This window comes from Abramis brama, assembly GCF_963993115.1.
Source record: "Abramis brama genome assembly, chromosome: 21".
Classification (NCBI taxonomy): domain Eukaryota; kingdom Metazoa; phylum Chordata; class Actinopteri; order Cypriniformes; family Leuciscidae; genus Abramis; species Abramis brama.
In genome coordinates, this window is record NC_139983.1 from 23,618,331 (window position 1) to 23,639,691 (window position 21,361).

The 21,361-nt window shown below is 36.3% G+C and overlaps 1 protein-coding gene across 1 annotated transcript in view; it reads left to right on the forward strand.

Annotated features, from left to right (window-relative positions):
• spata17 (spermatogenesis associated 17) overlaps positions 1-16,042 on the forward strand; it is a 29,717-nt gene extending 13,675 nt beyond the window's left edge. The window contains exons 8-10 of the mRNA XM_084097091.1: positions 1,556-1,704; positions 5,324-5,459; positions 15,903-16,042. Coding sequence (XP_083953217.1) covers positions 1,556-1,704; positions 5,324-5,459; positions 15,903-15,983 — 366 coding nt within the window. The 3' untranslated portion in view covers positions 15,984-16,042. The remainder of the gene's footprint in view (positions 1-1,555; positions 1,705-5,323; positions 5,460-15,902) is intronic.
• Positions 16,043-21,361: the final 5,319 nt, after the last annotated feature.

Here is a 21,361-nt window from a genome sequence, read left to right on the forward strand (position 1 = left end):
CCATGACTTTTATGGTAACTGGTTCATATTATTGGTTTCTATTAATGTAAAACATAAGTGAGCAGAAATGAAGCGTGAGTCATTTCTTTTTATTAGAGCCCGAGTTCTTCTCCCTGGGCTGGCTTTTCACTCCAGCTGGGCCCAGTTAGTCTGAATTCATTAAAAAAAACTGCCACATCTTTCACACAATGTGCAATAGATGAAGATGCATTATTTATCTACATTTTGCCCTTACAAAGACCCCAGAATAAGCACCCACCCTCAAACCTCTCCTCCCCTCCCCTTCCCTCATGCCATCTCTCTCTCTTTCTCTCTCTCTCTCTCTCCCTCTCTCTCTCTCTCCCAATTATTTGTGGACTGAGGTGGAGCCCCCTCCCTAGGCATCTCTCCCTGTGTGATAAGCATCTGCGAGTGATAGATTGATTATGTGTATTGTTAGGGGAAGTAAGGGGATTGGTCAGTGCCAGGTGCTGATCTGGTCTTGATAGTATCAAGGGCATGGAATGTTGCGCCAGCATGAATTAAAAGCAGCAATGTCTGAAGGTCACATTTAAACTAACAACAACCAAAACAATAAGTTATGCATGTGGAGCCACAAGTGTTTTTACGCCAGTTCAAAAAGTATATAGCATAACTTTCTATTTGGGACACTAAACACATCTGAAAACTATTAATATTGGACCGGTAACATGATATTGTTTGCTTACCATGATCATATGCCATTGTTTTTACTTTATACTACAAGGTATAGTGGTACTTTTTATTAGCATTGTTGAATGTATCCATAATAGTGGTTAAAGTGGTTTGGTGACACGGTTAAGAAGCCAAGTCAAACTTTATTTTTTAGAGCATGTGTAAGCCAACAGAAGTTGACCTAAAGTTGACCTTTTATTACAATAAATAAAAAAATAAATGAAATAAAAAAATAAAAAAATTAATATATATATATATATATATAGTAGCTGCAAAAAAAAAAAACACCCTTGACAGCTCCATATAGACCATAGACATATAGATCAGTTAAAATATATTCTGATTTTTGTGTATGATATCATATGCATTATTTACACATACATTTGTATTTCATGTTGATTTCATTTTATGAATAAAATCCATAATTGTCCAGATTGAGAATTTATTGCAGTTCAGTTGAATCATTTTAACTGATTCAATTAAATTGTTAGAGATAAATGAACAACAAACTCTAGAAAAAAAATGCCCTCATAAGAGTAAAAATATCCCTGAAAATAAACTACTAGGGTATCATTTATTTTCTTAATAAAAAGACAATTTTGACATGGCTATTCTATGTTAGCATGTATATGTGGTAGTGAAATCTAGAGCATTTACTTGAAATCTCTACCACCTTGGCCTCTACAGGGCCTTCACTGTATGGTCAACGTATCATTATCAGCTCTGGTCAGGTGTGTTAATGTCTTAGATGAAAAGACTGGGGCTTTCGAGGGTCCATCTGGCCGTCCACAGGGGCCTCATCAATAATGAGGCAGGCGGGTTTGGGCAATAAAACATTTACCTTATCCCCCGTACCTGTCAGGGGCCCTTTCGCCCAGCTCTGGAAGTGCAGCAGCAGCGGCAGCGGCCCCTGGAGCCAAGCCTGCGCGTGGCCACATCCATCACTGCCCTGGAGGAGGCCAGAGAGGAGCTCAAACGCCAGGAGTGGAGGACTCGCGTCATCGACCAGACGTAAGTTACACACACACAAGTGCATGTACACATCCCTAGAAGCTGCACTAGAGATTGTGTGAAATGCTTGCATGTATTGATTTGTAGCAATGGAACATATTCTGTAGCAGTACTTGATAATGAAGTGTAAATTAAGTGTACAAGGTCTCAATAAGATCCAAAAAGTGTTTTGACACTTGTAAGTGTGGCTTGAAGGGAAAAATGAAAATTCTGTCATCATTTACTCACCTTCATGGCATCTGTGGAACACAAAAAACAAAAACAAAATAATTTTTTAGAGGAAAAAAAAGTCAGTGGCGTCCTAGACAATGCTGACGTTCATTTATATGGACAAAAACAGTTTTCTAAAAACATTCTTCAAAATATCATCTTTTGTGTTGGTCAACATGAAGGTCAGTAAATAATTTTTATTTTTTGGTGAGCTATACCTTTAAGTAACATAAAAACACATGAATAGCATTGCATGCTTAAGTGTCCAAATACTTTCTGGAGCCACTGTATATCTTATCTCTGTATAGTAAATTTGCACTGCATTATCAAGTAGGGTTAGGGTTCATTTTGATTTTTGGGTGAACTTAAGTGTCCAAATACTTTTGAAGCCACTGTAGATGTTAATATGAACATACAATTATGTTTCCAAGTGTAATAGTGTAAACTGTTGAGTGCTCGGACTCTATATGTGACATTGTGTAGATGCACGTTAATCACACTAAAGAAGCCCCACACTTTATTCTCTCAAAGTTTGAAGCAGATGGTAAAATCTCAAGTGGGGTTAGTTGCTAAATAAGTTAACAAACAACAGCAACTAATAATAGCCCTATACTGTTTCATCCCTGCTTATACATAATTAGCATTATTAGTCTTCTCTGTTATATAATTATTGAAGCAGATTACCATAATAAATACTGTATTATTTTTTTTTACGTTACTTCAGTGCCATCTCTTTTTTAAAACCCTTCCGTTTTATTTTAATTACAAGCTCAATGTGCAATGTTTTTTAATCATGTTTAATTTTTTTTCTTCTTGCTCCGACTTTAAACAGTAAATTAGCTAACCCCATTAACACAGAATACCCCAAACAGGCTGTAATAGGAGAGGTGGTTACTGTGTAAATCGTATTATACATGTGGTGTCTGCAGGGCATGGCGAAGCATGATTAGAGTCTTTTTGATCCAGGATCCTACTCTCGTTTCACTAATTTCCTCTGAAATGTTTCAAAGAGCCACCAAAATGTTGCTGCTCCTTTTTTTTCCACCGCCAGCTTAATTTCAGTCCTAGTGATGTCTCCTCAGCCTCCGATGCAGATAATGCTGGGATGGATTACCATGATTTAGAGAAAAAAACAGCTCCATAATGGACTAAATTAGTTTGACAGAGAATTTAAGTTCTTGGACTATGAAGCATTTATTGATATTTAAAAATATTTAAAATAGGATCGTTGAGAACTACACTAAAATATTTTGTCAGGTAAACTAATAATTTGCTTCATGTGGTATGAACTTTTTAAAAATAAATTTGAATTACTTTATAAAATAAAGTTTAATAATTTCTTGGAGTGATTTATAAAAGCTATCATTCTTTCATTCATTCATTTAATCTTTTATTTGATTCTGTTTAAAAGTGTTACCCTGCAGTTTGGTTTACAAATGTGCAAGAGAAAGACTGAATACATACATCTATACATATTTTTCTCTCCCCCTGCTTCTTCTCTGTTCTTTCATTTTACTTCCTATTGCACTCCCCCTTTTCCCGTTTCGGTGGCCTCCTAGGGTGTTGTCACTGGGCATTGGTCTGCACTGCCAAAAGATCCCCTGCGAGAAGTCAAACTTTCCTTAATGGCTTTCAATGAATAAAAACTACCCTATTAAAATGCAATTCAGTGGCAATGAAAGCAGTAAGTGAAACAGCCGGCAAGCAGCAGAAGCGTTGTGTATTCTGGGACATTGGGGCCACATTAATTTTTGCTCTGTGATGTCCGTCCCATGTGCACATTAGCATGGGTTGCACTGTAATCTGTCTTGTAGGGAGGCTAGTGTCTCTAGTGGATAAGGATGTCTGTGGGAGATTGGGCCATTATTTAAAGGGCCAGCGTGGTGTTTGATGTCACCCCCTTTTTTACCTTGCTCCATCAAAGCTTTACCAAGCATTATTGCTTATGTGGTACTTACATGACAGGAGAAGTCCTCTAATAAATAATGATCTTGTTCAGGATGGTTCTTTGAGGAGATAACTAAAGAGAGTGTTATCTCACAAACTCAAACTGCCAGAAAGTTTCACTATAGTTGGCGCAGCTAGGATTCATTTATATTTTTTCCTAAACAGGTGTTTCAGAAAGCATTCATTCAAAAATATGAGACAGTCTTCGATCTTATGTGTGTTTAGATAATCCCATTTGTTTGTTTTTTTTACTCTGAATACAGTATGTGGCAGTTTTGCAATTGATTGCAAACTTTTAACTTTTCCTGGTGGAGTGATTATGGTTACATTTTCCATATTTGTCTGTTTTGATTTCATTAAAGAGGACAGGGCTTCACCTGCACTTCTGGTTTCATCATCATAAAAGGGAACGAACACACCAAGCATTGGGAATAAAAAAACCTTTCTTTGCAGATTGTGTTCACAGAAAGTGCCAAGGTTGTTGGTTGTTTGTTTGTTTTGTGACAAGCCAAGCCAATGCCCAGCGGACGTTTACCCAGCCTCGCGCAGACACCTCTTGTACCGCACTGGATAAATCTTCCTCCAGGCAAAGTGTCTTGGGTACAATTTACAAAATCAACCTCGCTGTAATTAACATCTGGCATTTTTCCTAAGTAACCGCTCTTTGCACTGAACGTGTGCCCAGCAAACTCGCAGCATGTGCAGAAACAACCACAAGACATCACAACGATTAAGAAGCGATTTGGGTTTGGAAATGATCTGGACTAGAATGAAAAGTGCCTGCGAGGGAGGGATGAGGCAATGTGATGATGTATAAGTAACATGTGCTGTGCTGTGAAAATAGCAGAGTGTTAGCTCTTAGCAGTCGCGTTAGCCAAGACCAGAGGCCAGTAATGGGGCCAACACTGAGGTTATGCTCTTTTCCAAAAGCTGGTGTTGAAAAATATGTTCCCATTTTTTTCCTATTTTTATCCACTACTGTCAAAAATGTGGGGTCAGTACGATTTTTTTTAATGTGATTTTTTGAATAGATTAATACTTTTATCCAACAAGGACACACTAAATTGATCAAAAGTGACAGTAACAAATTTTTACGATGTTAAAAAAAGATTTCTATTTCAAATTAATGGTTTATCAAAGAATCCTGAAAAATTGTAGCATGGTTTCCACAAAAGTATCAAGCCTCACAACTGTTTTCAACATTGATTATAACAAGAAATGTTTTGTGAGCACCAAATAAGCAAAATAATGATTTCTGCAGGAGCATGTGAAACTGAAGACTAGAGTAATGATGCTGAAAATCAGAGGATTAAATTAGATTTTAAAATCTAGTACAATAGAAACTTGCATAATATTTCACAATTTCTTTATGTATTTTGATCAAATAAATAATATTCATAGTATATTACAGTAGCTAATTAAGTATTTTAATTCATATGTCTTTGTGTTTTTTGCCACACAGTTTCCTTCCATTTTTAAACACAAGCCAAAACAAGCAGTATGAGGGCCTGATGCACACCTCCACCCCCTTTGAGCAGGTGGCATATGGGACCAAGCACTTCCGAGATGAGCACGAGGAGTACCTCCAGGGGAAAAAGGTACACGTTTCGCTAGCATGCACATGTAGAACTGCCAAAACGCATTGTGTGCTGGCATTTCTCTGAAAAAGGGATATGGGATTTGTGATGGTGATGGGGGGGGGGGGGGGGGTGAACCCACGCACCCCCACCAAAACAACCTCCATGTTGAGCGTCGCAAATTTGTCAAATTTGACAGCAATTTAATAAATACCCACAAGTAAATGAGGAGAAAAGGCTTTCTCCCCCCCTCAAAGTCCTCACATTAGGTAATTGACTGTGTCTCTGCTGAAGGCCGTTCATGGATGAGAGTTCTTTATTGGCTCTTACCAGCAGGCACTACCCTCTGCATCCAGCGCAATTGCCCAGAAATACCTCCTCCGGAATGAAATAAATAAGAGCCCCTACTGCTGACACCGCTCATGTATGCTTGGTTGATACTAGATGTGGCGCCTCGGTTCCGCTCTGTGTTTTAATTATTATCTCAATGGCATACATTTTTTTACTTTTTTTTTTTTAACAGAATCATCATGTCATTCCCAGAATACATCAGACACTGGTGTACTTTAACTATATCCAAGCCATTCCGTAATACGTCACAGGTTAAAAGACGTGGTACATGCTTCTCTCTGATACTTTTGGAAAGTGGCCCAGTATGTCTTGATTTATACCGTGATAGTCTGAGGCTGGTGACAGTAATGAAGACTCAGCATAACGAGCCTGCCTATGATCAGCATAATTGATGTGGCAGAGGACACCATTTTAAGGATTATCACTGATCCATAGCTGAACAGGAGGCAAACCCTCAGCCTCAGGGGTGATTCCACACCAACAAGAGCTTTACCACACTAACATGTAGACCACACTGTTCAAAAGTTTGGGGTCAGTAAGATGTTGTTATTTTTTTTCTAAATTAACACTTTTATTCAGCAAGGACACATTCAATTGATCAAAAGTGACAGTAAAGACATTTATAATGTTACAAAAGATTTCTATTTTAAGTTAACGCTGTTCTTTGGAACTTTTTTCTATTCATCAAGATCCTGAAAAAAGGTCATATTAAGGAAAATATTAAATCACACAACTGTTTTCAACATTGATAATGTATTATAAGATAACAAATTCTTGAGCACCAATCAGCAGCATTAGAATGATTTCTGAAGGATCATGTGGCACTGAAGACTGGAGTAATGATGCTGAAAATCAGCTTTGCCATCACAGGAATAACATTATATATATATATATATATATATATATATATATATATATATATATATATATATATAAAATCCCCTTTTTAATGGCAAATGCACTAAATATACAGTATATGACTTTATTTCTTGATATTGTGAAATAGAAAGACACATGGTAAAATATAAAATCTTATATTATAAGATATCTTCATATTTGGAGACAAACAATTATTGTGATTCTTATATAGAGTATGTTGTGAGATATAAACTCACAATTACAAGAATTAAAGTTCCCATTACCTTTTTCTTTTTTTACTTGAGCATGAACAGGCTTGCAGAAGTAACCAACTACAATTTTGTTCATGGCATTCTTGCGTTTGATCTGTTGGCACATGCCAGACTCATTAACCCTTCGCAAAGCTGCCTCAGTGTCTGTAATTAATGCAACAAGCTCATGCAACATACGCACTGCATTTCTGCTTTGAATGGATTATTCTTTCCCCCTCAACACTACTTTGATAAGTTATCTGGAAGAACTCGCTCATTCTCTCCCACCTCATCATCAAGGAGCCCATCCATTCCTCTATCACTGGGGGGTACTGGGTACGTTTTGCTTTTTCTAATTATTTTGTTTGCTTATTTATTTATTTACGTCCTTCTCTGAAGAGTGCGACTGCAGAGCTGTTTTTGATTAATCAAAATGCATTAGACTTCTAAGAGAGTAATGTACTCCAAAAGATGCCCTCCATTTAACCCGGGTCACACCGAGACCCAGGCGCCAGAGGCACTGATGTTCCCGTGAGAATTATGCATGTTAAGATGACGGTACTCTCGATGGGTTTGATTCGGATATTAGATTTATGCAAACCGCAATTGGAATATGTATCTCTGTCTTGTATAACAAAATACTGTCTCCCATTGAGAAAAAAAATAGTTTTTTTTTTTTAAATGTAAAACATTTTAACATTTAAAAAATAAATAAACATAAGAATGTGACATTGTTCATATTCAGATATTTCCCCATGAAAGCATAATGTGGAAAAGGCCTGAATAAAGTAGTTTTGCTTAGGTACACTCCTTATATATATATAATCCTTATAAAATATGTAAAGATTATTCAATTAGAATATGTAAGGATCATTCAATTCAATTTTATGAAATTTTACTATTAATTGAAATGCATAAATCTTGAAAAAGGCTTAAAAAAATTCAGTGTACGTTATGTGAAAAAAGAAATTTAAACTAGTTTCTCACAGGAAAAGCTTTGTCCCTTGATGACGATCCCAAGCTTTGAAACATAAATTGATTCTAAAGAGGAAATTAGATGGCACTTATTACACTGTCTAACTAGTAACCCAGTGTCATTTGTCTGTGGCTTGATAAATGTTCCACGTTTGCCTACCTTTGACGGTTACCAATGAGAAATACGTTGCAGACAAACCATTTTTTTTAATAAATCTCCTAAGCCCCTCGCTTTTTTTCCCTTGCATTGACTCGCATGAAGATAATGATGGATATGGTAATTTCCAAGTGCATCTCTGATTTAATTATACCCATTCTCTTTTTCCTTTCTTCTCCATTCATTTGTTCATCCCACCCCTCATAGGACCCACACCTTGAGATGTGTTATTTCCCAGATTAACATGTCTTAACCTGAAAGCAGTGCTTGGTGATTTATCTCAATTGTGGAGATAAAAGGAAGTGATGCAGGAAGAATTACAGAGGCTTCAGACATGCTCAGATACATAACTAATGAACTTTACCTCTGATATTTGAATCTAGGTCCTTTTATAAAACCCTTTTGAGGTCTTTTTTTTCCCTTTGAACAATGAGGTCCATTAAAAACAAAAGTTTTCCTGAACTAAGTGAACTTAACTGGTTATGGTTAGAGACGTTAAACCTTTGCATTGTCTGTCCTTTTGTCTTTTTTTCTCCTCCATTTCACAACAGATTTATTTTTAACTTTTTTCTCTCTTTATATATATATAAAACATAGTGAATTGTAAAACTTTTAGAATTTTTATTGTGTGAAGCCATATATATATACAGTATAATATATGGCTGTTCCTCACTTGTCATTTCCAACAACAGTTTGTTATAATAGTTTTTAAAAGTTTTTATCAAAAGTTAAGTGTACTTGCAATGAATTCAGTGCAGAGCGAGTATCAAGCAAGTCCCTGCAAGTATCAAATTTGTATTTTGCGACATTCCTGAATCAAGAAATAAATTTGCAGAAAGTATGAAAATACTATTTAATTGTATTCAGGATAAAATATTTAAGGCAGTGAGCTATTTTATTTCTTAAAATTCTTAAAAATGTAATTTCCACTTCAAAAATGAATGGCAGTTTGAGGAGGAAATTACATTTATTCATGATGGTTCAGGAAAAAAAAATTGCAGAAAATGTATTTGATGCATGTACAGTACATACACTGGTATGATAAAATACACTAGTCTGAGCAACAACAAAAAAAGTGTTTCGATTTTTAAAAGAGTTTAATTTATGAATGTCTACAATTTACTTATAGTTGAAATAACACCCTTAAAAGGAATCAGTGAAAGGCGGCATTACGATGATTTGAGCTCTTTAAGATATGAAGTGACGGTCCACAGCGGTGTGTTGTCAGCCCAGTAGTTGTGGATCAGAAGTGATGCGGACAGACAGAGAGGCACGGGTGCTGCGCTGTTCCCTCTCCTCTGTAATTAGTGCATTAGTTAATAGCCCCTTGACAAGAATGACCCTTCATCAGGGTGTACGCTGGCCCCTGACTAGCCAGCCCTGCGATCTGATTTTTGCATCATCACCACCAATTCTAACAAATTGAACCACCAGGGCTAATTACGGTGGCTAATAAAGTGCTGGCGGTGGCATTGCCTCAGTGCAAAAGCCTCTCCATCGCCTTACATTAGACTTTCATCAATCATCTTTTCAAACTGATATATCTTAGCGCCAGAATACCAACACAGGCATACATTTATTTTCTCTCTCTTCTATTCTAATGTTGCTTCAGTAATTGCTTTTTCCTCTGCTAGACCCCCATCTCCATTGTCCCCCCTTGAATATTGCCTCTAAGCACAACTGGAGCAGTTTTTCTTTTTTTTTAATTATTGTTGTAGGCAACTGGAATATTTAGCCTAAAATGATGCTTTGTTAGTGGCTGCTCTTGTTAATCACTGGCAGAATAATGCATCACCATGATATGTGTGATATATGAGGTGTGTTTAAATGCGAATGATATTCATAATGAGCAATAAATAAGTGATATAAAAGTAGGACAACCTACTTTGACTCCAGGATAGAAAATGGCATGTGAGTGTTTCTATTATGCACACACACACACACACACACACACACACACACACACACACACACACACACACACACACACATATGCTCATATCCCAGACCGGACTACATTAGTGACCAAGAGCCTCTGGGTGATTCACTATATCCATTTTATAGGGATATAAAATCCCTCGGCCCCTTCATTTGCCACGTAATAAACAATTCGCCTGACATGCCTCTCACTTTTTTCTTACATATGTATCAATTAACTTTACACCTTCTTCTATTATGTCAGCATTTCCTTTTTTATCGTCATTCATATAAATAGTAAATAAATATAATGTGTTGCAAACTGATTTGAAATGGCCTTTGACTTAAACATTTAGAAAATTCATACCATCCGTCAGCAACAAATTTAACAGTCAATTTTGGATGACTCTAAAAGTTACGAAATGTGCATTGTAATGATTTCATATTTTGTTATAATTATTAGTATTTTTATTTAAAAAAAAATTATAAAAAAAAAAAAAATATATATATATATATATATATATATATATATAGTTTGTGGAATCACTGCCTGATTTGCCTCCAGACAAAACAAACTAAATGAGCACACCTCTGGCTCTCATTTTTGTGTCATTTTTACACTTAAACTTAAAGTATCTAAAATGCACAGTGCAAATAATCATTGTATTGTAGAGATCTCAGAGTGAGATAAAATTACTCCACAGTACCATGTACTTTTCTAACCCCCATTTCCTTTACACAGTCTCCTCCATCTGTGCTTTTCTTTATGCATGTTTATTCAAATATGAACTGGTTTCCTCTGTCATTCTGACAATGAAAACAGACCCTTCTGAATTTCATCTGTGCTGTGGCTCGTGCAGCTACTTGAAAGCTATTGGATTTTTTGCATAGCATGAATGGAAGTTATTTTTCTCTTCACAGTGTGATTGAATTAATAAAATCAGAATTACTGTACGTAAGCTTCCAAGGACAGGGATTTGTGTTCACGTGCCAATTATATGAGACTGTTGCAGGTAATAACTAAGCAGGAATCTCATTTAGTTGGCATGCACTAGGTCTCTTCAATAGACACAGAAGGATTACTCTAGCCTCACAACATTGCGTAACTGCGCAAAAAATGCATCATTCTGGTATTGTCAGTTAATCTTACTGAAATTGTCTGTGTGTGTTAGCTGATTGAGAGTCACACTGGGGTCATGTCACCTGAAATAGCTTGATTATATCAAATTTATGATTTTCACTGACTTAATTGTCATATTCTACAGCATTCTGAAGAGAGAATGAAAATGACATTAGGGATTTAGATAATGCATTCTGTTGATAAAGCACAGTGATTATCCACTAAATAAAATTTGAGTTTCACTGATAAAATTTGTGCATGCCTTAATTAGTACTTACATCCACTCTGGAAGATGTTGTGAAATCCAATAAAAATATATATGTAATAATTTATCTAATTTTGTGTCTCTGGAAAATAGTGATCTATGACATTTTTCTGTGTCTACTTGTTAATGAAGGATTTGTGGACACATTCATGTTTTTAGATTTGTATAGTTTTTATTAAGTAATTATTAGAGATAAAATTAGACCCCTGGGGTAAGATGACCCCCCAGAATTGGCCTCAAGTGGCATGTTGTTACTTGTGTTATTATTTTTTTATTTAATAATCATTGTAATTAATGAGGTTATTATTTAATCTTTCCATGAATTAGATGTACATTTCAAATATGTTCGCTTCAAGTGAAATGATTATGCACTGTCAAATTTGGCTGATCACAATAGTGATTTTGTTTTACCTTAGACTGATTAAGTTTTTGATTGGCGTTTTAGACTATTTTTAGCGTATAACCGTATACCAAATGTGCTTTTGAGAACACAAGCTCTTTTAAAATCCTAGTGCAACTTTTTTCTTTTCTTTTTTTTTTTCATTTGTATATAACTCTAACTCGTATTAAAATTGAATAGCTTTTTACTTGTTAACAAAAATGTTGTCAGTCCACATGCAACAACACATACTGCAATGTGCATTTGAGCAGTCAGAAATGCAAAGGGTGCATGCAGCTCCCCTCAGAGCAGAGCCGGCACCAAGACACATGAAGTGGGGGGGAGAGGGGCCTTCATAAATCTTGAGGGGACCATTGCCATCACGTTAGTTTGCACCACAATTCAGAGAATTGAACAATTCTCACAAATTCATCTATTTCTCCCAAAATACATAAAAGTAAGTGGCTGGTGAACTAGTAGAAGAATAAAGTGACCCTTATAGTTAGTGATATGTATAGTTATCTCATATCTAAAACACAATGTAAAATTATAATTTAAAGGATTATTATTGCCGCTTCCATAGACATCAGTGTGTATTTAGCAAACTATAAATGTTTTGTTTTTGCTAGTACTCAATTTAAGTACTATTTAAATGTCTGAAACCTAAAATACTGGTTGAAAACATAGTTGAGATATATGAAAACCACTGAACGTGTGCATCTCTGGCTCAGCGCCAGTCGAAGCGCAAAAGCACATTTGAATTTAGCAGTTGATCATGTGATGCACTGAATGTTCTAATCACACCGGTGTGATCGTACGCATCAAAGGGTTTTGAGGGTGGAGGGGGGACAAATTGTAACTGAGGGGGCACAAATCAGATCTGAGGGACAATGCCCCTTTTTGCCCCCTCGTGGCGCCGGGCCTGATCAGGAGTAGCCACGTATGAAAGAGTCCTCTGCCATTTCCCCACTGGCCTGTATAGAGCTGTGCAGTGGGAATTACGCCGTCAACTTCTCACTAGCTAAAATAATGTAAACTCATTTCGGCTGAGGCCCAGCTAAGATGTCAGCGTGTATGAATGCGAAAAGTGCATTGGACGCATTAGGACTTGACAGGGGCCCTTCTTGAAATAAGTGAAATTAATGGAGCTCTTTTCATGTACGACAAGGCCGCGGCACCCCTTTCAGCCTGCTTACAGTCAGAGAAAAGTCAATACTTTTTTATTACTCCAGGCTGACCTACCTTCTGCACTACAAGTGCTAGCTGTGCTAATTGGTTTCAGTTGTGAGGGGAAAAAATAGAAAAGCTTCATTCCGAAGAACATTGGAGCAAATAAATCAATCTCATATTTTTTTTATCCCTTGTCTGTTTTTATTGGGTAATGTTGGCGAGAGAGGCAACAAATGCTTGGTTAAAATATGGGTTCCATGGGCTAAAAAGTGTCTAAGTGCCCTGAGTGCTTATCTGAAGTCCGCTGTTGTTCCACTGCTGTTATGTAGCTGTTAAATGAAACACTCTGAGGTGAAAGATAACAAAGAACATGGGTTACAGCTATTTTAAGAGAACAGGTTGACGTGACAAATAAGAACATCAGCTAGAGGAGAGATTCATTTTATATATTCAGGAGGACTGAGGGCACTTTAGAAATGTGTCTCGCTGATTCCAGTTAAGGCCATTTGTTAATGTTAAAAGAAATAGGTTGGTTTATAAATAGATACTAGAATTCTGAACCACTCAATACTTTTTAATCAATGATAAAAGAACAGGTTACTGTAAGATCCTTATTATCACCATGTTTTAAACCTTAAAGCCGTTGTAGTTCAGCTCGTACGCAGATACCTACACCAACAAACATCAGTCATTAGTCATTAATTATGCGTCTACAAACTGAGCCTTGTTGTGGGACAGAAATCAAAGTTTTTGCAATAATCTAATTTCTGAAGTTTGATTTTTGTTGTGTAGTGAACGATGTGAATTACTCTGTTTTCCACTTTGGAGATGATGTCCTTTTGCGTTTCTTGTGCAGTTGTTAGAGTTAGTGTGGAGTGCTGTTTACAAGGACAGCTAGCTGCAGCGTTTCCCCAGGCCATGACACACAGATGATTGTCATGGTGGCGTACGCTGACTGACAGAAGGATCACATGCATGCCTGCCAGAGGGAAACAGTCAGCGCCCCAGTCTATGACATTAGTTTGTCCTTGCTCAACTTCGGCTTTTTTTAGTCTTAAAAAAATGAAATATATAATTAAATCGCCTTCCTTCCTTCCAACCTCCCTTTCCTCTTCCCATTCTTACTCCAGTCTGTTATTTTCATTCCAACACAGCAGTGCTTCTCACAGGCTCTTGCATTAAGCGGCTGTGGAGATTCAGGTTGCGTGTTTTAGACCAGGTCAGCCTCTAGGGGGGGTCACTGAGAGCCAATTTGCTCTGAGAGATGCTCCGAGACAGCCTGTGTAGCTGCTGCAGCAACTAGGCCACTAGCAAAAGCTGAATCCAGTCCAACTAAAAATATCTGACGCAGATCTTTTGTGCAGTGCTGCGAAAAAGAGGGCAGGATTTGTTGTGGCTCGTGTATTCATCATTAACTGGATGACTGGGAGAATGTGTTATAGCAGTGATGAAGAGCCATTGCTAGTCACAGCAACTACTGTGAGGATGGCGTGGTCACCCAGGCATCGGGGAAGAGAGATTTTGATAGTGTTTGTTTTTGTGGAGTGGAGATACAATCATATTAGCTTTTGCTAGTCATTGTAATATACTTGTAGTGACAGTTAGTGCACAGTTGATGAACTGAATAAACTTTTACACTGTAAAAAATTTATAACAGAATTCACTTACTTAGCACTAATGTTTTTGGAAATAAAATGACTTGCGTACTTGTGATGGACTGGCCATCCGTCCAGACTCTAGCATCCCTGCCACCCTACATTGGACAAATGGTTTGGAAAATGGATGGATAAATGGATGATTTGGATGCGATTTACTCACATATGCTCTTCGTTGGAGCATGAGCGCTACTCGCCAGGCCACGTCTTGAGCTAAAAACTCACATTTAAAATCTTATATGAGCCTATAAGAAAGAAAAATCACATATGGGATCTCTTGAATATCTCACTTTTTTCTCATAGATGGCAAAAAGATTCAATTGAGAACAAATTGAGACTAATTTGCACATTTTTCTTCTGGGTAAAAGAGCTTAGTAATCTGACATGTCTACTCTAGAATTTCAGAATAGATCTCAATTATGTTTCAAATAGTGCTGCTAAGATTTGTAAAGACAATCTGCCATCAAAAGTCAGATTTCAATGTGAACTCACCTAATATATGAATTCACCTAATTTTCCTAACAAACCACATTTTCTCAGCTTTTCTATCCTTATAAAATTATAAACTGTTATTGTTATCTCTCATTTTAATATCTCTACTATATACATGTATTTGTTATTTACACTCAAAAATAAAAGTCAAAACTTTTTAATGGTAAAGAAGTATCTTATGCTCACCAAGGCTGCATTTCTTTGATGAAAAATACAATACAAAATAGTAATATTGTCAAATACTATTACAATTAAAATTATCTGTTTTCTGTCTTATTTTATATTTTAAAATGTAGTTTATTTCTGTAGTGACAAAGCTGAATTTTCAGCATCATTGCTCCAGTCTTCAGTGTCACATGATCCTTCAGAAATCTTTCTAAAATGCTGATTTGTAGGCCAAGAAACATTTTTGTGGAAACCATACTAGATTTGTTTCTTCTTTGATGAATAAAACATTCAAAAGAACAGCATTTATTTGAAATAGAAACCTTTTGTAACATTTGTAGCATTATAAATGCCTTTACTGCCACTTTTGATCAATTTAATGTATCCTTGCTGAAAAAAAATTATAGTATAGTAATCTTACTGACCCCAAAAGTTATTCCCAAAAGAATTTTCGGAGACGAATCTGAGATTAAGTTGATACTTCAACGTAACTGAGTACTCATTCATTTTCCTGAACTGTGAAAGAGGAAGCTCAGAGCAATAACATTTTCATTTGGAAGCATGTGTATTATTATTTTTTGTGTGTGTGTATGTGTGTGTGTGAGGGAACTAAATGGAAAAACTAATAATTGCACCATCTCTGTTGAGTGTAAAACTTTTTCTTTTTTTTCAAACTGCTGACATCCAATCAATGTGCTTATCATTTCAGCCCTTCAAGACCGTCTTCACCACCTGCCACGTCTTTGACAAGTTTGGACGACTGTACTCCGACGCTGGTAATATTGTATGAGATAGCCGAGTGGAAAACAGACAGAATCAATAAATACATTAAATGAAATATCCAATTATGCATCATTTGTTTGTCTGGTTCAGAAAGTACGAAGGTGAGATGGGGTGAAGAAAACATTTGGTGCCGCGTTCAGAATAAAAACGTCTCGTCCTCTTAGCATAATTACATGCTATTTGTATTACGCACAATTGCTTTTTGCACTTAATATCCGCTGTGTTGATGAAAAAAATTCTTTAACAGCAACGATTTTGATTCTGGAAAAGAGACTAATGAAATTCCTCCATTAGTTTACGCACTTACCGATGTCACACGCGGATTCTTACATCACTTCCATCAATCAACGCACACAGGCCGAGCAGGCAGCCACCTCATCGCATCGCTCCCGGAATCAGCCGTTTTGAAACATTTCCCATGCATTGTTGCCACAGAAAATAAATGTCATTTAATTTCAGTGAGTGGGAAAAGGTGAAGGCACTGATCCAGTCGTCTGCTACAGAGGTTTCATTTCCACAAATAATTCTGAGTGCTTCGTTCTATTGTGTGTGTGTGTGTGTGTACAAAGCCCCTGTACTGCAACTGTACAAAGCCTCCTGGCCGGCATCGGCACCAGCACCCTGATGATGAATCTGAGACATGGGCAGCAGTAATTTGGAGATGCGAGGGCTATCTCTTTGATTGCTCCTGGTCCGAGGTAGTCCATCACTTCACAATAACTCACCCTGCTGCTGACTCCTGCTTCCGAAAAAACGACGCTTTTCCATCAGGGCGATTAGAAAAAGCCCTAGTTGGCTGATCTGATCACTCCCTGTTTTAACACTAAGTTTGACCCCTCGGTGGAAAAGCAACACCCTGCTTATAGCTACCGGACATATGGGCATGAAAAAACATCCCAGAGCTATCACGCTCGTAGAAGGACTCGAAAGTTGGCCTTGGTGATGGCTTTTGGAAAAGCTTTCACTCAGATTATGATGTAGCACCTGGCTAAAAACAGAGTTTCAAAGGCATTCTTCTTTATTTTCTTGACCTGTAAATACATCTAATTTGGCATTCTTTTATTAGATAATGAGACTTTCAGTAATGAAGTTCACAGAAGCACCAAATCTGTGAGCGTGGGCTCACATAGAGTGTTTTTTGATGGGCTATCTAGACATGTCTTGGCTTCAACTCCACCGTGGAGCCCAGCCAACATGCACCAAAGAGAATGAGGCACGCTGACGGCGGGACGTCCTCTTCACAGAGTGAAGCCATATGCAAAAGAGAGTATACGCCACTGAGGAGGGAAAGAATGAAGAAGAGCGGTAAAGCTTGCTAATGAGTAGAGACAGGAAAAATATGAAAAAGCCTTTTCTTCATAACCCTGTCTCTGGGAAAACTTTTTCCCTGGCCAGAAGGGTGAAATAGATATTAAATATTTTTTTATTTCGATTTTTTTTTTTTTTTACATAATTTTTTTAAATAAATACATTAACTGTAATATGCCTTTTCTGTGATAATGATTTTTAAGTACTGAATTCGAATTCGGGTCAAAAAAGTGGGTAAAGTTTAAAATGTTCTAAATTACATTATAGAGGGCCCCTGCAGACCCTTTGGACTGTTTCCCTTACTAAAAAGAAGTTTGTTCAAGTGTGGTATTAGTATACTTCTTTTAAACTAAAAAATAAGACCGTATACTTTGTCTACTTTTTATGTACTTCTCAGAAATATACTTAAAATAAATCAATAAAAGTATACTTGCTTAAACTGACAGAAAAGTACATTTGGCCTATACCTTTACTCAGGCAGAGGCTCTGTTCTTTCTTTTGATATTTTGCATTTTCAGATGTTCATACAACAAAATATTCAGGGGGACATTAAACATTTTGTTAAAATGATAAAAAAATGCTGGCGGTAGCAACTTTTTTTTAAAAAACGCTGGCATGGAAAGAGTTAAAGTACCATTAAAGGTATATTTCAAGTATAAAAATTAATACCTAAATAGGAACATAGCAGTATATTTAAAGTGTCAAAATAATATATAAATAGTAAACTATGTATGTTGTTCAGTTAAACGTAAAAGTATACATATAAAACTACAAAATTAGTAGTTTACCGAGAGTAAACTTATAAGTGTTTCATTAACTAAAAAATGTGCTACATGTATTTAACTAAACTATCAGTATACTTGTGTTACTTGTACTATAGGTGCTGTACAAATGAAAAACATAGTTGTAAACTAGTGTACTCAACATTTACTACTGTTACACTACACTAAAAAGCTAATTTAGACCCTAGTATTGAAATAGTACACTTACAAGTATACTACTAGAACATTAATATTAGTATACAACTATATAAAGTGTACTTAAAAATATACTTGAACTTTAATTATTTATTGTCCTTTATATAACTAGGTAAAAACTCACTTAACTAACTTAAAGTATACTTATTTTTTGTAAGGGGTGACAAGGTCAAAAACTCTTAAAGTTCAGTTCGTCCATGCATATGTTTAATTTTTTAATTTTTATTTATTTGTCATAATTTTTAATCAGAATGTGGATCTTCCAGTGTAATGACGGACTTCTTTCTGGTGACGTATAATTTGTCCAATCAAACCAATGGATAAAACCAAATCCCCGCCCTACATTTTTTTCTTTTTCGATAATCCGCTTCACTCAGATGTGCGCCACAAAACGGAAGAAAATATGTTTTTCTACATTCCGACTTATTCCAAAAATATAAGATAATTTGACCTTTTTATGACAAGGCAAGGTTAGTTTAGGTTGTAGAAAATGTTTTGTCAGATCACTATTTCTGATTAGTTTTTGTTTACTTTTTATATTAAAAAATATATTTGTCAAACCTGCACCATAAGTGCCATGCGTGATTTGATGGCTTCAGAAGACTTGGAAAAACAAATAAACATACTTTTAAAGTGAACAAATCCTTTAACCATAAAATGTCTTGTTTATATATTACTTGTGATATTCATCATGACCGTATGCTGTAAAACTGTCTGCAGTTCTTTCTAAAGAACATGAGCTATCATTCATTCATTCTTTCTGGCTTTGAGAGAATGACTGTGTGAGGCTGGTGAGACTCTGGGTCGGTCCAGGGTTTAGGGTCAGAGTCATCATTCAGGCCATCACTCACAGAGAAGAGAGGGGGTCCAGGCACGGAGGGTGGGGGGTCCTTCTACTCCGACTCAAAGCCAATGGCTTGTGTGTGCGGGGGAGCGGGCGAGAGAGAGAGAGGGGGGTCAGAGTGCTGACAGTGAAGTGATGGGCTGTCTTAGTTCACTGCTGAGCCACAGCAGGACGTGTCAGAGTTGCAGGCTCGCTGCCCGCGCTGGCTCGCCTCCTACCTGTCTTTCCACCCCGACCAACTCACTTAAAGTAGCTCTCTCCCTCTCTCTCTCTCTCTGCCTCTCTCCTACTTTTTCTTTGTAATTAGCCTGATATTACACAGCATGCAAATGAGATGCAATTTTAAGATAAAGTCAAGCATGAAATTCAAGTGTAGGTATCAAAAGTTGAGTGCATGAGATACATTTAGGGGTGAATCTCTGTAACATTTTTGTTCCAAAATCAAAAGAAAGAAAGAGATTATACTTTAATTAAGACTATTTTAAGACGGTTAAGATTATGTTTTTGCATTATGACATTATTTATAACATTTAAGCACATTTTCTTATCAGTTATCATTAATAATGCAAAAAAAAGCTAAGATTTTTATTACCTTTTGAAATAATTAAAATAAAAGCATTATAAAATTGTATTATTATTTTTAAAAAAAATGATTAAAAATAAAATGATTGTTATTTTCATTATTTTTAATAAGAATAAAAATATCGACAATATATTATTATTATTATTAAAAACAAATTGCTTAATTTGAAAAGTTTCGGAGTAGGTTGTATTTTTTGTACTGAATTTAATTTATGCTGATTTAAAAACTTTTGTTTTTGTATAAACAGTATAACTATTTATTTTGATTTGGGGGTGAAATGTGACCTGAACATTTTTTTAGCATTACGTTTTAGCATTAAAAAAGTTCTGATTAGCAGATGGAGAGAGGAAGATGTCTAATGTTTTTCTCTCCTACAAAACCGGTGATCTTATTAACCTGAAGTTTAAACTAATGATCGGCAATTAACCAAGCTTTCATGCATTTGAGATTCAGAAGAAATTTAGTCTGCTTCAATACACGGGTAAATGCCAGAATCTGCGTTGCCGCCTACAGTAACACATCGGCTTCCATCCATCTTTCCGAAACCTGGCAAACTGTTCGCAGCCTTTCATGCAAATGTATCTCATTTGAGAGTAACGCACAGCAATCTGCAAAATTAAAAGACACAAATCTCCTCTATTGTCCCCTGAGCGGAGAATGAACCTTAAGTAGAGATTGAGCGCTTTGTAATCTGCGTTAATGTGCTTGTAGGCATGGAATTTGAATTGTACAGAACGGAGCGGGCGACTCGAGATGAGAGCCCCGCCAGATGCTGTGGCAGATGTGTGGCCCAGCTCACTTGGGTGATTCCATAATTACATTTCGCATGCAGATACGAGCAGGCATTTCATGCTGCTTCAACGAAAGCCTCGGCCCCTCTGACTTCCCTCAGACTAATGCATAATATTGTGACAGTTCCGAGTGTGATTTACTGATCATCCTATTGATTTATATATTTCAAAACATCAGCTGCGAGCAGCAACAGATGTTTGTGGTCTGCTGTCAATCCATGTTTTGATTGTGTGCTGTTTCAACTTAGATCAGATGTTTGGCTGGGTCAATTGGAGCTCGAGAGCGTGGTTAAGCTTGATTTGTGTTATGGAAATGTTGCATCTTTGGGTTAATGATGATTTGTAGTCGGAGCTGTGGCCTAGCAGTCAGAAACACTTTAGAGTGTGTGTGATAAGAGTTTGAATCAGACTTGCATTATTTTCTTTCTTTCTTCTTTTTCTTTTTTTCTTTTTTTTTATTTATTTTTATCTCAAGCACAGTACAAGCATCAGATTGTTACAGAATTAAATGGAGGGAAAAAAGCGAAAAATAAACAAGCATAATAAATGCTCACATACAAATGAACATATAATCACAGTAATATAAGCATATACATGAAGAGTGCCATCTGAAATTTTCTTCTAGAATGATCATTTTTATCAAGCTTGTATATTTAAGTTCAGTAGTTTCACTTAAATGACAATTAATAGGTCATTTTCATTGCTATTTAAGTGAAATTACTGAACTTAAATTGCAAGCTTGATAAAAATGATCATTCAAGAAGAAAATTTCAGATGGCACTTAGAGGCTTTTGCATCTGAACTCTTCACATATAAACAACTAAATAAACCTTTATTTTTATTACATTAACGGCTTTATTCATATTAAATAATTATTGTTAT